Here is a 26,223-nt window from a genome sequence, read left to right on the forward strand (position 1 = left end):
AGTGATGAAATCTATCAATGGTTTACAAGAGACAGCCCTGAGCAATGTGTATTGATGGACAGAGAGAATAGGACTGTCAGCAGGCCTAAAAAAATGGCAAAACCATTCAAACCAGTGAGGACAAAAACAGCTGAGATAAAGATAGTAATAATGGGAACATCAGAACAAGCCACACTTTGACTGTCACGTAAATATACAAAGACATTTACTATTTTTTTTTTAAACACAAGCAATTTCTGTTATGATACATAGGGACAGTTTTCTGCAGGAGTAATCACCAAAATGACTCATACTTCCCCATAGTCAAGAATTTCATTTTTAAGATAAGGGAAGCTTGAAGCCTTAGTTCACCTTCAGTTTAAACATTGTATTTCACAGACATTCAATTAGAAAACAAACATGCACTGAAAACGTATTGCAAAAAATGTTTCAGCTTTTCAAAACAAAAAATGTAAACTTGCTGCTGCAGTGAATCGCTTGTAGCCATCTCCTTACTGCTGACAGCCTGCAGTCTCCACATAATTCCCCTTCTGTTATCCTCGGCAGGTGGTATGCACAGTAATGCTGCCCAGTCATAGGAGGCGTGACTGATAGTCTATGAATAAGGCTTATCCTGGTATGCAGCCAGTAAAAAAGCTGATAGAAATCAAGTACTCCTTTCCATCCCAGAAGCATATGCCATTTAACATGGGAAAGGGGAAATTTCTTGTAATGGGAGGGAAGAAAGAGGGTTTGCAAAGCCTCTAAACCCTTTAAAAGTGTTCTTGCTCCAATATTTAGAGACAAGGGCCTCTTACCCACCTTCATGTTGCTCCAAAGAGGAAGTGAATTATTACCATGAAGGAAATGGTAGTAAAATCTCAGAGCCTTTTTAGCGAAAAAACGCTAAAGGAACACCCTGATCCTTCTACCCATTTTAAGTATAACAGTAGAACAGGGTGCAAGACAAGTCCCATTGAAAAGGGTGCCCAATAAAATAGTATAGCAAAGCACCCACTAGTAGACTTGTAGTTGTAGTTTGCATAACAGAGTGCCCTGGTGCTGGCTATTTTATTGGGTTCCCTCTTCAACAGGACATTAGTGTTTGGGTGAGGCATCATGGGGGGGTGGGGGGAGTGTAAGATTAGGCACCACCACAGGGAGGTTTAGGTTAGGTAGCCTGGGGGGGGGGTGAGATTAGACACCACCAAGGGGGGATTAAGGATAGGCACCACCAGGGAGGGGGTTAAGGTTGGGCACCACCAGTAGGCATTAGGGTAAAGCACCACCAGGGGGGGTTTTAGAGTTAGGTTGTAGTAAAATATCAATATTCTACCTAATAAAGAGCAAGTGTCACTGCGTCTTATGCCCGTGTGTCAGTGCTTTTTGGCACTGCTCATGTGCAGGGAGGGCCGCAGAGGCACTGAAGAGAGCTGGTGGAGGACGGGGCCAGAAGGGGTGTGTGTGCGCACGGCCACGGCGCGTGCACACGTGGAGGGCAGGAGCTTGCGCTCTGATATGTGTGGTGACAGACCTAGCCCGTTTTTACCAATATTTTACTACATTAATTGAATAGTAGAATATTGGTAATTTTATTGATATTCTACTATTGGCTGTTTGCTGCGACCCTTGCAATGGGCACCTTTATAAAATGTATGCATTTGAAGGGCTATGAAAGTAAATGTTTATTGTCTTTAATTTTTGAACATTATCTATATTTAGATACTCAATATATATTGACTAGGGATAACCTGGGACTCTCATAGTCAGATAACATTTACCAATAGTCAGATAACATTTACCAAGTAATGCAAAAGCACAAAAGAAAAAATAACATGAGTTTTGCCCTGATACTCAATATTAGGCACACATTGTTGTAGAACATTGTTGTTTTTTTAACTGTAGAACATAAAGATGATTTTAAGCAGAAAGTTTCTGTTTGCAAGGTAAAATTAGAGAAAGCTGTAAACTTCAAAGAAATGGCAGTATGGTGCTTATCCACCAGATACTACATTATTATGTAAAATGTCTGTTTTAGCGGCAAACTGCAGCAGTAACCAGGTGTGATTTTCACAAAGAAAACATTACTGGTAGGTAATGTAAACACATAATAACTAGGAAGACTATAGTTCAACTAAAATGCGAGACTATAGTTCAACTAAAATAGTAACATATTTGGCTTTTTTTTAAGTATTTAGCAAGAGTAATTCATTAAGGAATACTGGACCATCAACATTTTTGTGCGTTTGATATGCACACAAATAGTCAGAATGTAATACTAAATTACCAAATAAGCAAATCAGCAATACCGAAAAAAATCATTTTTATATAATTAAAAAAAAGCACAAAAGAAACACACAAAAAGCTTTCACTTGCAATCATACAACCACAAATTCACTGGTCATTCTGCAATTATATTTGACAGAAGGGTTCTTTACAGTAAGAGTGATTAAGATGTGGCATGCATTGCCGCAGGAAGTAGTTATGGCAAACTCTATACCTGCATTTAAAGGGGGCATAGATGCTTTCCTTGCGTTGAAAGACATCCATGGCTACAATTACTAGGTAATGCCTAATGATGTTCATCCAGGGATTTTATCTGATTGCAATCTGGAGTCGGGAAGGAATTTTTTTCCCTTTTAGGACTAATTGGACAATGCCTTGTAAGGGTTTTTCGCCTTCCTCTGGATCAACAGGCATATGTGAGGGAGCAGGCTGGTGCTGTACTTTGTTCTCTGCTTGAACTCGATGGACATATGTCTTTTTTCAACCCAAATAACTATGTAACTATGTAACAAGTAAAAGCTATAAATCATTACTATGCAACAGTAGTCAATGCTGCCTAAATATTGTTATTAAAATATATATTTTAAAACACTACTGCATTATATTTTTATAATTATGAATTATGATTTATAATTAAATAAATAATACAAAATTAAAAATTACAATTGTGGCATTGTAAAGCTATTAAATATAAATTCTACTGTTACAATACAACCATAAACACCTACAGATGAAAAATGACAAAAATACATACTCATCCAAATGTCTACAAAGTGATTGCATGACTGCTCTCTGTTCTTCCTATTAGGAAAGCTACATAAATCTTGCACTCAGGCACTCTGATAAGTCAAACCACACCTCCAACCAAAATGCACCAAGAAGGCACTGAAAAATAAGCGTTTAACATGGTTCCTGGCTTTAGCACCAGAACAGGAGTGGGATGACATTGTTTTTTTATTTTCTACAGAAAACATTTAGTACTTGCAACAAGGGGTATGGATACCAGCTTAGTGGTTTCATGTAACGTGTGAGTGGGGAAGTATTTTGCCATACAGTGTGGATTTAGGAAAAATTAGTGCGCCTTCTGCAGAGTAGTGCATGCTATTGCAATGAATACACAGCATCACTTGTGATGTGGGACTATGAATGAGTGAACATGCAAGTGGGATTAATGAAGGGGCACGATGTAGGACCAAAGCTGATGGTGGAGTTCCAATGCACCAGGATGTTGACCCAAGTATAAAACATTGTTTTTATCCATTAAGTAAATATTGTGGGAGGCAGGGTGGAACCTTGGTATATACCTGAATATATATTATCTTTTTATGATTATGGTGACACCTGTTATGGTGACAATTATGGTGGTACTTAGTTAGGTGAGATACCATTGTCGCATTATGACATAATGGTGGCACGGTCTCTAAAGTTTTCTCCTAGGTGATATTTTCACATTATAAATAAAAGGCATTTTAAGACACCAGCAAGCAAGAACATACACAAAACAATTTTGATTGTACTTTTTCACCTACTATTTGTTACTTTTTTCAATTGCAGAGTGCAAACGTTATTTTAAACAGAAGATGAAAAATTATGTCATGGGAGAAAACATAGGAGAAAAAGTAAATTGGATCTGGCTCAATATATCACAATTAGCAACTGACATCAGTCATTAGGATTTAGCATAACCATCTCCTTTAGAAAGCATGAGAATGTCCTGTGTCCAAGTAGTTGGCGAAGGCAGCCTCAAGCTCTCTCATTGGTCCCAATCCAATTCATTTTTTCTCCCAAGTTTTCTCCTAGGGGATATTTCACATCTTTTCATTAAAATGTTTTTTAAATAACCAGCAACCAAGAAAGATATCGGAAAAATGTTGGCAGTACTTCTACACCTACTTTTTGGCACTTTTTCTATTATACATAAGATGAAAATTATCTCCTAGGAGAAAAGTTGATTAATTTGGGCCCTTTGGCTTTCTTGATAGTATACGTCAGTGGGTCTAGAATTGTGATATTACCACGATAATAAAAACAGTTTAAAAACATCTGCAAGCTTCTATTTATTTATTTAAGAGTAAACTTAAGCAGTCAAAAAAGTATACATTGGATTTTACAAGAACAGAGAGTTGCTTTTGAGTTTTCTCAAACATTTGCTTGCAAAGGAAAGTTAGCAGGTGTGCAAATAATCTTGGAAATTGTCTATGCACTGAACAATCCTTGTACCCAAGTTCATGGAAAGATAAATCTTTTCTTGCTCTCTAAAAATTATCTTTTACATTGGGTGTTTATTTTAAAAATTAGGAATAATAAATATCAAATTATACATTTACAAAACTTCTTTTGATTTTAGTAAGAAAAATATAGTAAAATGTCTTGAAATGTGCTATCTTCTTATTTTTATAGTGCTTATTTATGAATGTAGCCTGCAAGATAGGAAAACAAAAGAAAAACAAAAAACAAAACATGAAGCAAGGATGGAAAAATGCCAGCAGCTGGCTACCGAATGTGGTTTAAAAAGTATATGGGACAACTAACTTAATAAAGGCTTTAGTCCCACATAAGTAGTGTAAGCTATGTGACAGAAAAAGCCTATGTGAAAACACATACTGGTTCGTTTACTTTAAGTTTTGAAATAATTTCACTTGCATGCAGATGCTTATCATTTCATAATTGTAATTTAAAAACATCAAGGCAAAAATATCACAATTACTGGATTAAATACAATGTATAGTACTTTGGTAAATATTCTTCATTTTATTTACATTTTTTTAAATGTACCGGTATTTGCAATTTTTTTTACTTGCTCATACATATTTAAGTTTTGGAGCTGCAACAGCTTGTTTGATCAGCATGTTTCCTGGGCAAAAAAAGTGTATTGCTTAAATTTTATAATAAATATGCTTCTGGTAGTATGAAAACCAAGTCTCTTGACTTTTTGATTGCTATTCTCCACTGTTCATTATAGACTTATCTTTACTATACAGCAGTAAACAGGAAACATAGATAAGTAACATTTCCAAAATCAAAGCCTGACAGGACATTAAAACCAGAAGGTGCTTCTCGAAAACTGAAATGTATTTTTAATACTTGATATTTGAAATAATGTAGGAAAATAAAATAAATGTAATCACTTGTATTCCTTCATATAATAAATTTACATTTAAAGGGTACCTGTAGCCTTTAAAAAGTTAGATGCTCCCCTTAGCAGGGGAAGCCTATGGATGGATGCTCCAGAGGCTTCTCCAGTCCCACTACACCCCTCCTCTAGTGAGCAGGGACCCTCTGAACAATATTCAAAATTAATGTCAACTATTTCTCACAGCCTTGCTTCCACCATGTACAAGCTTGGCCACACTGCGCAGACGCAAAAAGTACTGCCCGGCTGTGTGCTACTGTGGAGGTGCTACCCCACTAGCCCCTGCACAGTTCAGTTCCACCTGTATAGGAAGAGGTGCACCGCTGCAAAGATGAAGAGGGTCTCAGCTAGCAACAGAGGAGTTGTTGAGGGAGGACTTTGGATCTAGAGGATTGAGAGGCTTCACTCTTAAACTTTAAGTAAGGAAATCCTCTATTTGGCATAGAGTTGACAAGGCTTTACAATCACATGACTGTGACTGAGAATGCATAGGTAATTTTGAGTGATCATAAAATGTTATATAATGTACTTACTCAGATAAGGGGGCTTGTAAGGCGCTCTGGTGCCAGAGAGTAAGCCATCCAGCTCCTTTCTCTCCTGTGTAGTACTTCCTCCATTCCCATTGCCAACTCCCGCCAGCCCTTGTAATGCCTTCTCCTTGCCAAACGTGGAAAAAGATCTCTCCCCTCCTGGAGGCACCTCAGGTGTTTCAAACACTTCAGTGTCCGGAACTGAGTCCATACCGGGCACATGAAGGTTACTGCGGTAATCTGCCGCCTGGCGGCCATCACCAGAAGGTACAAAAGAAGGCATCCAGCAGCGGTCCGAGTGGCCCAAAGCTTTGCATTCTTCCGTACAGTTGGAAAATAGGTCAGCACCTGCAACAGTTATAAAGTATGTTAGTTACCATTTACTAGCATTTAACAACATTTTTCAGCTCAAGAATTTTGTGAAATTTAAAAGCAATATACTACATCCAAATGAATGGATAGCTAATACATTTAAAAATGAATGTTTAATAACAATATTGCTTTATAAAAATATGATAATTCCATTGAAATTTCTGTCTTAAAAATGTTAATGGCAATTTCTAGAAATGTACTGACTTAAAAAAAAAACAAAAAACTTTTTATGTTAAACATAATTTAATTATGTTTTATATTATTGGATGGCAAAAAAGTTCCAAAAGCTACAACTCCCTACAAGCTTTCAGCATTATTAACTTGTTTCCTGTTGTTATTATTTTAAGATAATGCAATGCTAAATCAATGAGTCTGATTTAGTTCTTAAAAAGAAAAAAAAAATCCAAAATGATTCTTCAAGACCAAGTCTTGGTTAATTCAAGAAAAAATACAACCAGACGAAACCCTTAAACCTCTAAGAAGGTGACGGCAAAAAACAATTCATGAATTGGAGTTTCTCAGTGCTAAACACTTATACTCGACAACTTGTGTATTGATAGACATAAATAAAGAGATTTCATTATGTGATCGTCTATAATCTTCAGCGTGATGATTTGTTAGACCCTGGCAAGATAATGAGCTATTAGCTGATCTACTTGGTGTATTAAAGGTCCATTCATCAAAGTCTCGATATATCTCACTGTGTGATGAGTAATGTTATATAACATGGAGTTTGAAAATCACAATTAGCTAGTTTTACATTGCTGACTTAAGCAATGTGTCATGGGATGGGATAATTCAGTGGAGATTTTTTGGCTTATAGCTTATAGAGAATGAAGTTGCCAGTCAGACTCCTCAGTGCACAAGGTCAATACTAAAAGCTAATTTATTCGTATTTTCAGCAGACGTTCAGTGTGGCCATTTGGGCTGAGACTGTGGAAAATGCTAATGCTGGGATGTCTGCAGACTGCTCTATATGGTGTGTCTGTGGGAAATGCAAATATGTAAAGAGGATTTGTTATTAAAATGTGCATCTAAACAATATAAAGAATGGCAACAAATGGCTAATTACAGAACACATCACACGTTGGCATCTTTCTTTCTTTCTTTCTCTTCTCTTTGTTTTTCCTTTTCTTGTCCCTTCTCTCTCCTTTATCTTTCTGTCTTCTTATAATCACCCTCTACCCCACCTCCCGCCAAAACACTTATTTCTCTTCTCACGTTATGATCTCATGTTTACACACATACATGCACTGTAAGTTACTTTATTGCACTTTTTGTTTAACTTATTTGAGTCTTTGGCCCATATGCAATTCACTTTTTCACCTGACTTTTCTCCTAGGAGATAATTTTTCATCTTCGATTTAAAATGACTTTTTAGCATTTTACAATGGGAAAAGTATCAAAAAGTAGATGAAAAACGACTGTCAACATTATTTTAAGTATTTGTTTGTTTGCAGATAGTTTAAAAGTCATTCTATGACAATTTTTGAAAATATCACCTAGGAGAAAACCCAGGTGAAAAAGTGAATTGCATATGGCCCTTAAAGTGACACTAAAGTGAAAAAATGGATAACTATTGGAACGTTAGTAGCAAAGAAAATATATATCATATTTTCATGTTCAGATATAGAGATTTTTTTTATAACATTGCATAATTCTGTCATATTTGCAATTAAACCACATTCTGTATTTTAACCTATAGAAAAAGTAGAGCTAATGAGCCTTTAAACTTCCTTGCAGTAAAAATCTTATCTAAATCTGTCTCTGACTGTTTTTTTGATGTACAAGTGCTCCAGAAAACAGCACTGCAGCTGACGCAAGTTAGGTGGGAGAGCTCAGAGAACCTATTTTGCATAGATAACAAGTGAAGTTCCTTAACACTTAATGTACTGGAAACAATATTACAATAATTTCTTTTTTAGTAATGCTCTATGTCTTAGCTGCACTACACATACGAGTCATTATCTCATAAGTTTATTTTCACTTCAGTGTCACTTTAACACTGCTGAAGATTTTGATAGTGCCTACTTATGCAACTATATGTGATGCATTGTTTTCTATGTATTGCAGCTAACATTTTGATCACGCCTTCTGTTACAGTGATTGAGTGAAGCCCTGCTGCAAATGATCATGATTAGTTAAATTCAGCATCCATGTAAGGTGAGATGTCAATGCTGATACTATTGACAGATCTCCAGATCTCATCTTGCAAACACTTGTCCTTAACATCTCTTGGCAGCTATTTTCCCCCATGTCCTTTAAAGTTATTAAGACATTTTAAGTGACACACTGCATTTTGAAGGATTGATTTTGATCTGCCCTTCTTAATATGAACAATGTGTTTATCAAAGGTTATGGTACAATAGACAGTTTTTCTGCAAATATAGACTGCTCTCGTTCCTTGATGGCATTTTTGGTATACTGTGACGCACCAAGAGGAAACTATGTATCAAGAAGAAAACACACATAAAATACACCACAGGTTTTGTTTTTCACATATATAACCTCAATTTGTTACTGGCAACAAACATTTGCCAGCTGAAAGAACAGGGATGAGACTTTAGCAGTGCTGAGGATCATTGCTGCTGATTGATTTGCAGAAAGACATGCACTGTGGGGTTGTTTATAAATCGGGACTGTGCAGTAATGCTTGTGTACACAATACCATATGTATGCTAATGTGCCTTCCCATACCAACTGTGTATACAAAGCTTTACATAAATATTATACAAGGCACACTACAAAGTAGGGGAACCAAAAACAAACACTGCTGTGTTTGCACCAAAAGGGAAGCATGGGAATAGCTGGAAAAACAATTTTATTACTGCTCTCAATCTTTATTAGAAATAACCAGTTTTTATTTTTATTTTTTTCTAAATATCATTTGTAACAACTATTTTATGCAGAAGTACCCGCAACATACAAATCTTTTTAAAATAAGGTAAATATTTATATTAGCACAACAAAAGGCATTTATGGTTAATTTAATAAAGCAGTAGGTACTCTTGAAAGTGATCAACACCAACAATTATGCAAGGATGCACTTTGCTAGATTCACTAAAATATTTATTTAGTGATGCAAATATGTACTGCATTAGACTGTTCACACACTGGAATTGTGTATTTTTGTAGAATTACCTGGCACTGATCACTATATCTGGATTGCACAGCTACTAGGAGTCATTGTACACAGGTTGCAAACATTTTTGGGGCAAAGATTTTCTACTCCCTTTTGCCAAAACTTTTTTGTTAAAGGGAAGGTTCAGGGAAACGTTGAAAAAAATAAAAGTCCATATCCACTTACCCGGGGCTTCCTCCAGCCCGTGGCAGGCGGGAGGTGCCCTCGCCGCCGCTCCAGAGGCTTCCGGTCGTCTTCGGTGGCCGACCCGACCTGGCCAGGCCGGCTGCCAGGTCGGGCTCTTCTGCGCTCCACGGACGGGCTCTTCTGCGTCCCACGCGGGCGCGCTAACGTCATCGGACGTCCTCCGGGCTGTACTGAGCAGGCGCAGTAGTTCTGCGCCTGCGCAGTACAGCCCGGAGGACGTCCGATGACGTCAGCGCGCCCGCGTGGGACGCAGAAGAGCCCATCCGTGGAGCGCAGAAGAGCCCGACCTGGCAGCCGGCCTGGCCAGGTCGGGTCGGCCACCGAAGACGACCGGAAGCCTCTGGAGCGGCGGCGAGGGCACCTCCTGCCTACCACGGGCTGGAGGAAGCCCCGGGTAAGTGGATATGGATTTTTATTTTTTTCCACGTTACCCTGAACCTTTCCTTTAAGGATCAAATATGTAGTTCACTCCCCTTATATAAAATCATAAGATAGTTATATAATTTTTGTAACAGATATAGATTGTTATCATGATTGAATCAGAGAAAATATTCTGCAGTTTTGAACTCTAAACTATGCCAAGTGTTTAATCATATATATGAGATTGGGGAAATCCTCCGTTTCACTTTTATAAATACAATAGTAGTGAAGTAGTAGTGAAGACATTTAGTGTTTAATACAATATTTTTTTTTCTGCAGCTAAAGTCTAAATCCCTCAAATTGTAAACAAAATGGACTGTTTATTAATATCCGTCATACTATATTCTCAAGCAACTATGTACATTGAAGTATACTCAAGATCACATATTCCAATTTATTTTAGTTTTGAACAATGCTGAAAGGAATTTGAAAAATTTTGAAGGTTTTACAGCTGAGTTTTCTACAAAGAGCAGGGAGCAAAGGACATAAAGGACATTGTATGTTCTGTTTTTGTAAGGTTTTACAGTTGTCTGCATATCCACTGGAGAAAATTGCCTTCATTTCTCCTTGGAATCTGCATCATGCAGATCTCCAATGTTAATGTAAGAACTGGACAAAAATTAGAAAACAGTTGGGGGGGGGGGGGGGTCTAACTAGCCCATTGAAAACAATGTTTTGCTTGTTGCTGTCTTTCTTACTCTTGAAAACATTTTCTCAATTTCTGTCTGGACAGGAAATGATGGAAATTCTGAGACTGGGACACAGGGAAGCAATAAATATCAAAATAGGTTATATTTACTCACTACACAACTTTATATGCTGAAGTATGAGCTGATTTTTGCATATATGGACCCCCCATTTTTTTTTTTTGGACAAAGCTAGTAAAATCAGTTGACCTGGATATACAATAAAGAGCTATTTATGCCCCCACAGTTGCTCCTACCACCACACTAGCTCGCCCATCGGTCATGCTCACCCATCAATCATGCCTGGATTCCCCAAGAAGCAGGAATTTTGGGTGCCCGCTAGTGGCAGAAGTTTGGGCACCACCATAGGCAGGCAAAGCTGATATTTCTATGGGTCCCTATGACAGCACCTGAAATTTTAAATTTTGTTCAGTGGATTGGTGGTGAGGGTGCGTACAGTTAAGGTTAGCCATTCAGTGTAAGAATAGAGTTATGTAACTATCCATATTTACACTAGAATAGAGTAGAATATCATTAAATGTACAGTTTACTCTACTTGGCTTTTCTTGGTATCCAAATTTCCAGGCGCCCTTTTTTCATGTATGTGATTCCCCCTGCTAGCCCTGCAGTTTTTGTTATCTTCCCTGTGTTGCTGAGGTTTTTCTCTGTTCCCCAATATTCTAAGAGTAATATAAATATGAAGTAATGCACACCATTCGATAGAATGGTCTGGCAGGTGATCATATTTAAGGGAAGGATGGTGCCACCCAAATCAATTATATGAACACTTGGCAATCTAGCAAGCACTCTGTAACACTTAAACAGTTCTGGACTGTGCTAATTGAAATCTACACCCTGTTTGGAACCTGTTATCCCTGTCAGGGAGTAGATTTCAATTAGCCCACCGCATGTTCCCACCGCTACCACCAATTTTGCCGCTCTCTCGCCGCTGCAGCTCACTTGCCACGCTGTCGGTATGACAGCAGAGTGCCGGGAGCTGTTCAGGAACTGTTTTCATTGGCTGCTGACTCTGTGATCACTGTGAGCCAATCTCATTGGCTCACACTGATCATAGGGTGAGGAGTCAATGAAATCAGCTCCTGACTGGCTCACAGAGCTCTGCTGTCATAACAACAGCAGAGTAAGTGAGCTTCAGTGACAGGAGAGCGGCGTGATCGGTGGTAGTGGCAGGTCCATGCAGTGGGATGATGGTAGGCCCAGTTTTTTTTATACCAGTATTCTCTGGTCCTTAAGGGGCCAGAGACCACTGCCACTGAAGTGGTTAAATAATCAATAATGTGTATATTTATTGCAAAAATCTGCAATAAATAAATAAAAAATGATTGACAAAATGTTATGAAGTGCTTGCTGGAAGACTGACTGTACCTAATGAACTAATGTGCAGCTCTGCTCCCTAAAACGCTAAAGCTACATACCCACAAACAGATACAATGAAAGATGACTGTAGATAAATGATCATTTTCACAGACATCTTTGAAAGATCACAGCAAATGCACACAATGATGGTCAAAGAGGGGCAACATGAGCTAACTGTCAGGCATATTGAAAGACCAACATGATGGATCATGTCAGAATAGATCAAAGTAAAAAAAAATGTAAACGACTGTTAACCCCAGAAGTAATTATGAGTAAAAGGAATTCCACTTTCCCTTGTGTAGATTCTCCTGACTCCCTCCTGCTGGTCCCACCATGCTGCCAGCACTTTCCCAATGCAGAGTATCTACAATGGAGAGCATGATCTAGATCAATAACTAAATGCAGTGGAAAGAGATAGGCCCCCCAAAATAGCCTGGTAAGGCATTAATGGCAGAAGCTTAAGAGAAAAGCCTTGTAGGTAGAAAGCAGGGTTGTTAGCTCTACAAGGCTAAGCTATTCTGTTGCACTGGGGGCTAGGGGTAACCATTGGTGGCCTTGCCAAATCACTGAGGAGCAGGGGGAAAGTGCTCCACTGTGCATGCTGCACATGGGAAACAGGGACTCATTTTAATATACTGGGGGACAGGAAGACACTCAGCAGCAGAAAGGGAACTCCAGCAAATACAGGGGCCAGTGAGGGGGAAGGTCACTCTGTGTGAACTCTACATCGCGCAAATATAACCCAAATATAAATCATGATTTCATAAGATTGACCAAAAAAGAACTTACTTTATATTTGATCATATTTGATTATGTAAGTTAAACAAAGTACAATATTGTTTTCTAAGAAATGTACTCTACCACTCTAATAATTACTTTACTATTCTACTAATTCACACGTTTCTGCTTAAGTGCCATACACACGCTTGCTTAAAGTTGGCTGAGGCAGCCGATAACGACCACCTCAGCCAATAATCCAACGTGTGTACAGTAGCCCTGACTCCCAACTGCCGCCCTGCAAGTGATCTGAGAGGCAGACACACTTGACTGAGCAATGGGCAATTCCTTTGTGCCATGGTTCGGCCCACCTGTCATATGACATCATGCCCACGCTGCTCCTCCCCGCATAGCAACAGAACACATTATCAGCTAAACAACTGCATTTACCCCTGTACCGTGTTGACCTAGCGATGATGCCCGAGAGATCGAGACATGATTCCCAATGGGCAACATCAGTCACATGTGTGTATGTGCTTAGATTTACCCAATCTCTGACCTTAAAGAAAACCTGTACTGAAAAAAAGTTCCCCTAGGGGGTACTCACCTCAGTAGGGGGAAACCTCTTGACCCTATCGAGGCTTCCCCCATCCTCCTGTGTCCCACGGCGATCTCACGGCAGCCCCTGGAACGCACAGGCAAGAAATCCGGCAGCCTGTTCAATATTTACCTTTCCAGGCTCCAGCGGGGGCGCTGTTGCGGCTCTTCTGACGGAGATAGGCGAAAATAGCCGATCTCTGTCGGGTCCGCTCTACTGCGCAGGCGGATGCTGTGGGTTGGGCTGATTCCCAAGAGGTTTCATACTGAAATTGATCAGGAATCGGCCTGTGGTGTATGGCAGCCAACAGATCTCTCTCTAATCAGATTCGATCAGGGAGAGATTTGTCTTGTGGTCGAATCTGCCCATCATGGCTAGATGTAAGGCCACCTTAAGTCTGAACTTATATTAGTTAATTATATTATAATTATATATATATATATATATATATATATATACAGGGTTTTTTTGTAATGGAAGACATCATCATTTTTTATGAATACCTTGCAAAAATGAAGATCAGCTGCTCCGTTGCTCACATGGCCAATCTAGCGGCAGCCAACACAACACCACCACCACCACCTCAGTGTTCCTGATTGCTGCTTACTTGTCTGCTAGGTATTTGTGGGGAGGCAGAGACATGTGCAGCACCTCTACTCTCACTGATTAGATGCAGAAGGTGGAAGTGCATCTACATTAGGTAGAAAGCTGCACTTGAATGGAAGTCTTGTGCATTCAAGTGCTTCTGGTGCATGGTACATTCACAAAACCATCCATTCAAGTGCAGCCTTCTGCCTTCTACACCTAACCAATAGGAGTGGAAGTGCTATGCAAGTAACACACTCAGCCTCCCCACCTGCATGTAGCAAGGTAGTAAGAATCTTACTGCAAGCACTCAGCTGATCTACTAAACCACAGGTGGTGAACACACCACTGTCCACTGCCTGCATGAAGGTGGCCTTGCTGTTTACTCCAACGTGTGTGTGTGTGTGTGTGTGTGTGTGTGTGTGTGTGTGTGTGTGTGTGTGTGTGTGTGTGTGTTCAGCCTGTACCTAATAAAAATTGCATGTGACGTCACCTCCATTTTGTACATTACAAGATGCAACAGTGTGCTTGTACTGATAGTAAACTATCTGAAGCTTTTCTCTGTCATGTGTGTCTATGCTGCTTATCATCTATGTGCAGGTGTTATCTTGACTTCAGTACACACTGAGTATGAAGTATGCAATTCATGAGTAGGCTGGTAGTGCAAGCACTAATTCTCACTTGTCAGATTTTTAACTCTGTTATAAAACTGAGATAATAACAGTAACACAATTATATTATTTTAATTATATTTAACTATAAATACACATTGGCTAGTTTCTTAGTGATCAGTTGCATTGGTATAATGAGTGTGAACTGCAGTGGAGACTGGACATAGACCATAATGCAAAGCCTGCAAGCAGCGAGTTAGAATAAAGCAATCAGTTACGAAGCAGTGCTGTGAACAGAACAGAATTGTATGGGCAGTGAGTTGACATGCAGATTTATTCTGCAATGCAGATGAGCACTGTGAACTAGCCCTAAGACTGGAGATGAGCTTGCATTTTTGCAATTACATTTACAGTTTTGCCTTACTCAAAAGTTGTGTTAAGAAATCATGGCCCTTTTCCAATTCACTTTTTCTCCTAAGAGATCATTTCTCGTCTTCTGTTTAACCTTCCTGGCGGTAAGCCCGAGCTAAGCTCGGGCTATGCCGCCGGAAGGCACCGCTCAGGCCCCGCTGGGCCGATTTGCATAATTTTTTTTTGCTGCACGCAGCTAGCACTTTGCTAGCTGCGTGCAGTGCCCGATCGCCGCCGCTACCCGCCGATCCGCCGCTATCCGTCGCGCCGCAGCCGCCCCCCCCCCCAGACCCCGTGCGCTGCCTGGCCAATCAGTGCCAGGCAGCTCTATGGGGTGGATCGGAATCCCCTTTGACGTCACGACGCCGATGACGTCGGTGACGTCATCCCGCCCCGTCGCCATGCCATTCTTTGAACTGGATCTCCTGATCGTCGATCGCGAGGGGCTGAGGGGATGCCGCTGAGCAGCGGCTATCATGTAGCGAGACTTTGTCTCGCTACATGAAAAAACAAAAAACATTTTTTTAAAAAAGATTTGCTGCCCCCTGGCGATTTTTTAGCAAACCGCCAGGAGGGTTAAGGGGAACCTGAAATAAGAGAGATCTGGAGGCTGCAAATAGTGTTTCTTTTTAAACAATACCAAATGCCAGGTAGTTATGCTGATCATTCGACATAAGTAGTGTCTGAATCACATATCTGAAACAAGCATGCCGCTTATCTTGCCAGATTTTTGAAAGAAACATCTGATCTGCATGCTTGTTCAGGGTCTATAGCTAAAAGTATTAGACGCAGCGAACCAGCAAGACAGCCAGGCCACTGGTGTTGTATTAAATGAACTAAATATGTCAGCCTCCATAGCTCTCTTACTTTAAGTGAACCAGAGACGAAGCACCCTCATGTATTTTACCATATATATCAGTGGTAACATTAGAGAAAACACCTACCCTGCTCTTTGTTTCATTCTTCACTGCTCATCCTGCTTCTTATCAGCCCTGATAAAATCCCCGACTGAGCATTCAGTCTGGCTTTGCTCAGGAATCATTATAGCTGAGTCTGTCTTCTCTGATTTCTTTTCAAGCCCAAGCCTGCCCCCTGCTGGCTCTGCTATAATGACTGAGCTATAATGATTCCAGAGCAAAGCCAGACTGAATGCTGATTAGAAGCAGGGCTGATTAGAAGCAGGCTGGGCAGTGAAGAATGAAACAGAGAGCAGGGTAGGTGTTTTCTCTAATGTTCCCACTGATATATATGGTAAAATGCATGAGGGTGCCTCATCTCTGGTTCACTTTAAGGTTCTTTTTAAAATACATTCGTATCACACTGCACCAAAAAGTAAATGTAAAACAAAAAAGTAAATGTAAAACAATCGCCAAAATTCTGAGCTTGCTGGCTGGTGGCTTAAAAGGGATCTTAATGGTAAGATGTAAAAATTTCTCCTAGGAGAAAACTTAGGATAAAATGTGAATTGAATAGGGGCTTGGCTCCATGCAATTCACTTTTCTCTTGAGTTTTCTCCTAGGAGATACTTTTTCATCTTCTATTTAAAATAACTTTTCAGCACTCTACAATTGAAAAAGTACTAAAAACTAGGTGAACAAAGTACTGTCAATTTTATTCTGAGTATTTTCTTGCTTTCTGATGGCATAAAATGCATCAGAATAACACCTAGGAGAAAACTTAGTAGAAAAGGGGAATTGCATATGGCCCCTTACATTTTAGCAAGATAAACATTTTTGAAAAGTGAGAATTTTCTTCAAAATGCTATTTTTTTGTCTTATGCCCATTGATTTCAATGCTTGTGGGGAAAATGTGTTAACGCATGATCATATTTTTTACCGGGAACATTCTGATCTCTGTGAAAATATGATAGTTTTATGAAAATTACGGTATGTCGGGGAAAAAATAGCCATAATAGTCATATTTGCACTTTCAGGCTCAGCACAATGCAGGAAATATGCCAAATGGATATTATGTATTTCAATAGTTAGCACTTATCTTTATAACATCTGGTAATGGATGTGATCAAATTTTAGTCTGTATTCAAATGTGCCTGTTTGTTTCCCCATCTTATGTGAAGGGAAACATCTTATTGTTCTTACTAACTAAGCAATAGCAATGTAGTAAGGTGTGGTGTCTTGGCCCCCTAAGGAAAATAGGACACAAAGACAACGGGAGCCCAGATAGTGCAGCACGTTAGTAGCTAATGGATGGTATATAAACTCAAAAAGGACAACTCAAAAAGGTGGATTGCAATACAGGCAACCAACCACTTGAGACAAGTGGAGACAATGTACGTATATACTCGCATACAAGCCGAATTTCTGACCCCACTAAAGTGGGTGAAAAGTTGGGGGGTCAGCTTGTATGCGAGTCATGTGGTCCGTTATACTGGTGCCCAGTATGCCCTGCTATACTGGGTACTACGTACCTATACTGGGCTCTATACTAGCTATACTGGGGCACTTTACTAGCTATACTTGGCACTATACTAGCTGAAATGGGGGCACTTTACTAGCTATACTGGGCAATATACTAGCTATATTGGGCACTATACTAGCTATACTGGGGCACTACCTACGTATACTGGGCACTATACTAGCTATACTTGGGCACTTTACTAGCTATACTGGGCACTATACTAGCTATACTGGGCACTATACTAGCTATACTGGGGCACTTTACTAGCTATACTGGGCACTATACTAGCTATACTGGGCACTACCTACCTATATTGGGCACTATACTAGCTATACTGGGGCACTTTACTAGCTATGCTGGGCACTATACTAGCTATACTGGGGCACTTTACTAGCTATACTGGGCACTATACTAGCTGAACTGGGGCACTTTACTAGCTATACTGGGCAATATACTAGCTATATTGGGCACTATACTAGCTATACTGGGGCACTACCTATGTATACTGGGCACTATACTAGCTATACTTGGGCACTTTACTAGCTATACTGGGCACTATACTATCTATACTGGGCACTATACTAGCTATACTGGGGCACTTTACTAGCTATACTGGGCACTATACTAGCTATACTGGGCACTACCTACCTATACTGGGCACTATACTAGCTATACTGGGGCACTATACTAGCTATACTGGTGCACTTTACTAGCTATACTGGGCACTATACTAGCTATACTGGGCACTACCTACCTATACTGGGCACTATACTAGCTATACTGGGGCACTTTACTAGCTTTACTGGGCACTATACTAGCTATACTGGGCAGTATACTAGCTATACTGGGCACTACCTACCTATACTGGGCACTATACTAGCTATACTGGGGCACTTTAATAGCTATACTGGGCACTATTCTAGCTATACTGGGACACTACCTACCCATACTGGACACTATACTAGCCATACTGGGCGCTATACTAGCTATACTGGGCACTTTACTAGCTACACTGGGACACACTAGGAGAATAAGGAAGCCAGCCAATCATTTTTTACCTTTTTTTTAGGTAAAAGTGGGGGGTCAGCTTATATGCGGGTCGGCTTATATGCGATTATATACAGTACCTGATTTCACTCAGATTTCACTCAGGGTGTCCCAGCAGGACTGGATGCGGTAGCTCTATTAAATAAATTTACCAAATGTTTTGATGGGGTCAACCAATCCACATCAGAGGGAACCCCTCCAACCTTGCAGGGGTGGGGGTAGAATGAGCGGTGGCTGGATGGTGTAATGGTTAAGGGCTCTGCCTCTGACACAGGAGACCAGGGTTCGAATCTTGGCTCTGCCTGTTCAGTAAGCCAGCACCTATTCAGTAGGAGACCTTTGGCAAGTCTCCCTAACACTGCTACTGCCTATAGAGCGTGTCCTTGTGGCTGCAGCTCTGGCGCTTTGAGTCCGCCAGGAGAAAAGCGCGATATAAATGTTATTTGTCTTGTCTAGAATGCAACAACAAGGGTAAAGATGAGAGAAATACCTCTTGCAAACTACATGCAATTCTGATTTTTTTTAATATGATTTTTGATTCTGATTAAAAGGACTCCGAGCAGTACAGAAACTATGGAAAGATGCATATCATTTTAAAGCTCTCTTTCTCCTCTTTCCAATGATATATAAACCGCCGCCCTACGCCTTTTATTTTTCGCTATTTTCGCGATTGAAATTGCAGCGGCCGCGATTTCAATCTCGAAAATAGAGAAAACTAAAAGGCGTAGGATGACGATTTAGGTGTCGCTAGAAAGAGGAGAAAGAGAGCTTTAAAATGATATCCATCTTTCCATAGTTACTTGTATTACACAGGACGACACTTTCCCCAGTGTCAGCAGCTCCATTCAGCAGAATGGAGCTGCTGACTTTAGGAAAAAGTCGCCCTGTGTAATACAATGTAACTATGGAAAGATGGATATCATTTTAAAGCTCTCTTTCTCGTCTTTCTGGCAACACCTAAATCGTCGCCCTATGCCTTTTAGTTTTCTCTATTTTCGTGATTGAAATTGCGGCCGCTGCAATTTCAATCGCGAAAATAGCGAAAACTAAAAGGCGTAGGGCGGCGGTTTATATATCATTGGAAAGAGGAGAAAGAGAGCTTTAAAATGATATGCATCTTTTCATAGTTTATGCACTGCTCGGAGTCCCTTTAAAAAACGTAGCAGCATACAGTACTTTTTTAATCGGAATCAAAAATTGGATCAAATACAAAATCAGAATTGCATGTAGTATGCAAGAGGCCTAAAATAAGGTTAAAATTCAATAAAACGTAAAAAAGTGAGCTGGCTTACCTCAATAACTACAGTCAGATAAGGCAAACTAAATTTATTATGCACAAGCATAGCACTTTTTTACATTTTATCATTTTTTAAGGTAATTTTACGCTCCTCTGGGCCCCTCTTTACCCTTGTTATAAGCAATAGCAAGCCTGTTTTCCTTGCAGGTGTCTGTTTGAAATTGGAAATGTATACTCTTATGTACCCTGGCTGCTACCACTACCAAAATAATTTCTTCAGAAAAAAAAAGCAACAAAAATCTGTAAATGTCTAAAATTATATGAAAATTCAAGTATGCTTGTATGCAAAGTTACACTGCAAAAGTCTACTAATTGCCTGGAGAAGACATCTATGGTGATAATGAACTCTCCTGAAATGATTCAGCTACTCTATCTCTTTACCAGCTTCTTAGATGATTAAAAACATCTCCTGATCTTCCAGCCATTAGAGGGCTCATTTTACTATAATGCACACACAGTCTGCCCATCTACATTTTGCCCACTCTCGTTGCGAAAAGCTGTTTCTAATCATCAAGGTACCAGCAGGTAGAGATCTGAAGAAAAAGAACAGCAGGATCACTTCAAGAAAGGTCAGTATCAAAATCAACCTTTCTCTGCAGTCAGAAAAGACAATTCAACGGTATAAATGCATTATAAGTGGTTAGTCTTTAATGCCTGTACCTTTGGCTGCTTTTGAATTTTTAGCAGTGAAACTTATTAGTAGCACTTTTACAGATGGCAACGTCTTTATTTTAAGTTTAGTATTCCCTTATGCGTACATGTAAAAAGGGTGCCATGGTAATTTGGGTGCCGGAGATAGCCGCTAGTAGAATATCAATAAAATTACCAATATTCTAGTATTAGGCTAGATTAAAATGTTGGTAAAATTTACAGATATTTTACTATAACTAACTCTATTCTCACATGACCTCTCCTTCTAATGATGCCTAACCCTAACCTACCCACCCCCACCAATGCCTAATCAACCCCAAGCCACAAAATAAACCTAACCCTATTCACACACAAGCCTTCCCTCTACCAATGCCTAACCCTAACTGACCCCACCCCCTATACAATTCCTAACCCCAATCGACCCACGCCACCAATGCCTAACCACAACTACCCCCCTACCAATGTCTAACCCTAACTAACCCCCCATCGATACCAAACCATAAATGATTCCCCAGATAACCATCTGTACCCCCCTGCCTTCTGCAGCACCCAAATTACTTCCTGTGTGCCCCTATTGCTGCAATTAACATTGCGGTTTATGTGCCACCCAATTTACCAAACCACAGCTGGTGCCCAAATTGCCTGCTTTGATCCATTACAGTGTACCTGATTCAAAATACTGATGGAAAGGTGCACATACATTGGCAGATGGAGCAGCAGATTGAATCTGATCACAAAGAGATCTATTGCTGCCACACATCTGCACATGGATTTACAATAGATTTCAGCATCAAAATCTTTTCACATGGCATGTCTCCTCATGTGTCTTTCTCCATTGCTTCTGAAGGCACCTGTACCCCATGACCACATGGCATGTACATCATGTCTGTACAATGTGGTAGGGTAATGGGAAAACAGGTGCACCCAAAAGCAATGAAGAAAAGACACGGGACTTAAAAGACATATGCTAGCGGAAAGGTGAGCCAAAAGTACACTGCAACTCATTGGGAAAGAAAGTGTCCCCACCACTGCTCACCTGACCAAGCACTTTTTAGAGCGAGATCTTTACAGCATGCAGGAATAATCCCTTTGATCAATTTCAGAGGGAAATCGATCCAAATGATGATTGGGTGGCCATGTTTCGGCAGCGACGTCTGCTAGATTAGATCATTATGATCAAATCTGTGAGATATTGATACTGCAAACTGAGTAATGTATGGGCACCTTTAAGCTACATACACACTATTGTTGCCAAAAACAACTGTTAGGGATCATTTCAGGTAGCACATTAGTTCTGTAAAGACACCCTGCTCAGTTCCCAGCTGAGTAGCAAGTTCTGTCCTATGTAAAGGGGAGGATGAGTTAGCTTCACCCTGCTCCCAGAATGTATGAGGAATTTTACATTCAAACAATAGGTACCAAGAAACAGCAATCCATGAAGCCAGGTCACTGAAGAGGAGACCAGCAACATCTGAGAATACTTAAAGGACCACTGTCTCAAAAATCTAAAAATTTAAAATTAATGTAAACATATACAGATAAGAAGTTGTTTTCTTCCAAAGTAAAATGAGCCATAAATTCCCTTTCTCCTGTGTTGCTGTCACTTACAGTAGGTAGTAGAAATCTGACAGAACCGACAGGTTTTGGACTAGCCCATTTTTTCATGGGAATCTCAGTGTTTTCTTTATTTTCAAAAACACTTAGTGAATGGTAGTTACTGCGTTCAACTGCCAAAAAAGTGTGCAGCAAGCACGGAGGCTGGCCAGCATTTTTGTATAAATCTTTTTCAGTAAGAATTTTTACAAATAATAAAATGCTGAAAATCCCCTATGGAGAGATGGACTAGCCCAAAACATGTCGGTAGTGTAAGATTTATACCCCCTACTGTAAGTGACAGCAACATAGGAGAAAAATAATGTATGGCTCATTTTACTCTGGAAGAAACAAGCTTCTATTTTGAATGTTTAAATATATTTCAAATGTTAAGATTTTCATAACAGTGGTCTTTTGGCTGAGAAGATTGGGAATAATAATTTCAACCAAGGAAGAATGTATACTGTGTATGCAGCTTAACAGCAAGGTTGTAGGTGCACTTTTACTGATCGTCTTCCCATTGTTTGATTATTGAAGTCAACATATTGTCCAAGCAGGTTGTTTTGGTTCACGGCAAAGTGAACGAGTGCTAAAACTAGGTGCCGCTATAGCATCAATGCTATAGTGCAGGGGGCATGTAAGGGTAATTTGGGGTTTTGGCGATCTCCGGACCCCGAATTAAATCTCCCTTTGAGTTGCGATGACTCGACGGGGGAATAGTATTAAACGCTGCCGGGGACTTGATTGGCAGCAGGGTGAGTTGTCATTCGGCTCACCCTACGCCCAGCTCACCAGTGGCTTACTAATGCATACGCCATATTGTGAGTCCCAGCAGGTGCTTATTAAATGGATAGCATGTGAGGGTCTTAGCAATTTAGATCCTCTTATTTCCTGCATATGACCACGCTCCAACCTCTGCATTGGTGTAGGGACCCAAGGATATCATCATAGGTGGAGGGCATCTCTACATTTTCACTACACAAAACTGTGAGCAAGAAGGAACCTTCTAGGTCTAACAGCTCTGACTGATGAGTACAGTATTGACACTTTAAAATGTATATCCAACTAAATCTTTAACAATGGGATGTCACCTCTTTGATGGTGACACTTGATGCGTGCGTACCCCACCACACCCCCATAGTGATACCACTATACAAAGGGGATACTCGAGGATCTCAAAGGACTTTTGGGCTCTAGAAAATTACCAAGTTTACCCTAATGGAAGGGCCAGCCTTGACCTTGTCTTAAGTTGATAGTACAGTGTTGTTTAGGTTCCTACAGTGCACTATGTGATTGACACTGCCCCAGTCCCACACTGTGCAGGAACTCATCTGCCAGTTTAGGCGAAGAGAGCCCAGCAGTGTTCATATGACCACAGAATGCATCTACTGAAACAAACTTTTTTTTCCCACAACTTAGCTACTAATATTACAAAAGTGTTGGCAGTGTCAGGAAAAAAGAAACAATTTTAGTGGGCTTGATAGAGTCTTACCCGTTTCTGTTGTGAAGCGAATGACAAGTCACTGCAATGAGTTTCTGAGATACATTTTTAAGAAGCCATATAAATAACAGTAAACCTCTAGAAAGTGATGGAATTGCCTAAATTGTACTTCCTAACTTAAACAGCCTCCTTCTGAAAATGAGGTGAACCCATAACATGAAAGAGATATGGTAATGTATGGAATTACTGCATATCAAACACAGTAGGTTACCATGGTTACAACCATGGGTAATGATGACATTTTTGACAACTTAAAAAAACAACAACACATAGCTGGCTGCATACTACAAAAAAACGACAATTTTTAGCCCCATTTTTAACTAAATTCAATTACAAAATCTTTTCTGAAGCAGAGAAGTTATACTCTGATTCTAATTTTTATTCATCAGATACAGCAATATCTCAGAGGTAATCTGTTTATGCTGAAAGGCTGTGGTGCATCATATAATGTTCCTCTGTCCATTTGCTTATTGCACTTATTTAGTATTCATCCAGTGCCCACTTTTGTAATTAGATTCAGAATGTTAACTGTCCTGTGTCATCTGTGTGTCATAAATGCACTTTGTAAAAAATAAAAAAAAAGAGCAAAACCATCAACAAGTGGTAAAGGGCAGCAAATGGAAGAGCTTTTATTACAGATTAATCTCACTTTGTAATGACTTTTATTTTAAATTAAGCAATGTAGCACATAGTAAGTCTGCCTTGAATTCTAACCTTCCATTGATAATAAGTATTCAGAAGTCTGGAAATAAATTACTGATCAGTGAGCTGTTGAAGAATGCAGACGTGAACTGCAGCTGGGATTAAAGAATCGGAGAGGAGCAAGGAGGGGGAAGCACACAAGGAACATAAAGTACTTTATACAGAAGCTGACGACTTCTAGCTTTTATACTTTGCCGTGCAAATAAAAATAAGAAGAAGGGAAGGCATTAATTGGGAGAATCTTTTCCCATCCACATGATTATTGACTATGCATTACCACTCACAGTTAAGTGTCAATTTTAATATGCGCTTGAAAGATGAAAAAGGATGAATTATTAGGAATGGAGAGTTTAATTATAATAACAAGAAAAGCAAATTGGATAACTAGTGTAGGAACTATGGGTAATAGGTAGAACAGTCAGAAATAAGATAGATAGATAGATAGATAGATAGATAGATAGATAGATAGATAGATAGATAGATTTGTCATTCCCAGCTGTCATGCTGTATTGGCTTAACAGCAATAGAAACAGGGTGTTTAAAATAAATTACAGATTTTAAATCAACGTCTGCTGAATAGAACTGTATGCAACCAGTGACATCTATTCATGAGACATTGTCCCCTCTCCCTGTGAGAAGGGCAAAGGGCTTGAATCTGATAGTAAGCAGAGGATGGGAAAATAGCTTGGCTTGTGAGCAGACTAAGGGCATATCCTCTGTAAGCTGGGTGTCTGCCATCTACGTATTGGCTAATGTTGTTTAATTTAAGAATTGTCACTGTTTATAAGAACCACATATTTAATAACAAAGGAGTAAAAGGCAGTGGTAGTAGCACAGTCACAACAAGGAAGCACAAATCAGCTTTTAACATGCTAACTGGTTGCAGTTGGTTGCTAAGGCAAACAGCTACATATCCCAATCTCCACTCTGTACGCGAAAAGACTACTAGTTTGTGTAATCTTTCCTTAAAGCAAACCTGAAGCGAAAATAAACTTATGAGAGAATGAATTGTATGTGCAGCACAGCTGAGAAATAGAACATCAGTAGCAAATAAAATAGACTCACATTGTTTTCCAGTACAGTAAGTGTTAAAAAAAACTTCAGTTGTTTTCTATGCAAAAGAGCTTCTCTGAGCTATTCGACCCACTGGGACGAATACAGTCCTGTTTTCTGAGGCACTTAAAGAGGATCTGTAACTATAAAAAATCCCCTGGGGGTACTCACCTCAGGAGGGGGAAGCCTCTGGATCCTAATGAGGCTTCCCCTGTCCTCCTGTGTCCCACAGGTGTCTTTTGCGGCCCCTCCAAACAGCAGGCATGTAAATATTTACCTTCTCGGCTCCAGCGCAGGCGCAGTAACAGCTCTCGGCTCCGAAATAGGCGGAAATAGCCAATCCCAGTCGGGTCTGCTCTACTGCGCAGGCGCAATTTCTACTGCGCCTGCACAGCAGAGCGGACTCGACTGAGATTGGCTATTTCCGCCTATTTCTGAGCCGAGAGCCGCAACAGCACCCCCCGTTGAAACAGGAATAGGTAAATATTGCACAGCCTGACAAATTGTTGGCTGTGCATTCAGTGGGCTGCAGCGACACCACCGTGGGATGGAGGAGGATGGGGGAAGCAAGAAACAGTGAGAGACAGCATGAGATAAGGCTTAACTGTACGACAGTTCAAAGGGTCATTATTTCTGCTTTGTGTTACAGCTTAAAAGACAGAGTGTGGTTTCTAAACTGCAAATATGACAGAATGCCACAATGTTATGAAAAAAATCTATATTATTGAAAATAAAAACATGGGCCTCTTTTCTTTGCTACTAGTGTTCTATTCATTATCCATACTATACATACAATTATATCTTAAGTTTTTTTTTTTTTTTGGGGGGGGGTACTTTAAAGTGCAATCTGAGGTGTCTATAGATATTGTTTTAACTAGTAGCTTCTCTACCCTACTGTTTTTGCACCAGGAGGAAAAGGTGGGTGAGG

The 26,223-nt window shown here is 39.9% G+C and overlaps 1 protein-coding gene across 6 annotated transcripts in view; it reads right to left on the bottom strand.

Annotated features, from left to right (window-relative positions):
- Positions 1-26,223, bottom strand: part of PCDH10 (protocadherin 10) — a 105,766-nt gene that overhangs the window by 70,529 nt on the left and 9,014 nt on the right. For 5 of the 6 annotated variants that reach the window (XM_068279803.1, XM_068279829.1, XM_068279812.1 and 2 more), the window contains exon 4: positions 5,932-6,276. In XM_068279803.1, coding sequence (XP_068135904.1) covers positions 5,932-6,276 — 345 coding nt within the window. Of the gene's footprint in view, positions 1-5,914; positions 6,277-26,223 lie in introns of those variants that run through there. The other variant, XM_068279839.1, reaches the window with a different exon arrangement.

The sequence above is a fragment of the Hyperolius riggenbachi genome, chromosome 1 (assembly GCF_040937935.1).
Source record: "Hyperolius riggenbachi isolate aHypRig1 chromosome 1, aHypRig1.pri, whole genome shotgun sequence".
In the NCBI taxonomy this organism is placed as follows: Eukaryota; Metazoa; Chordata; class Amphibia; order Anura; family Hyperoliidae; genus Hyperolius; species Hyperolius riggenbachi.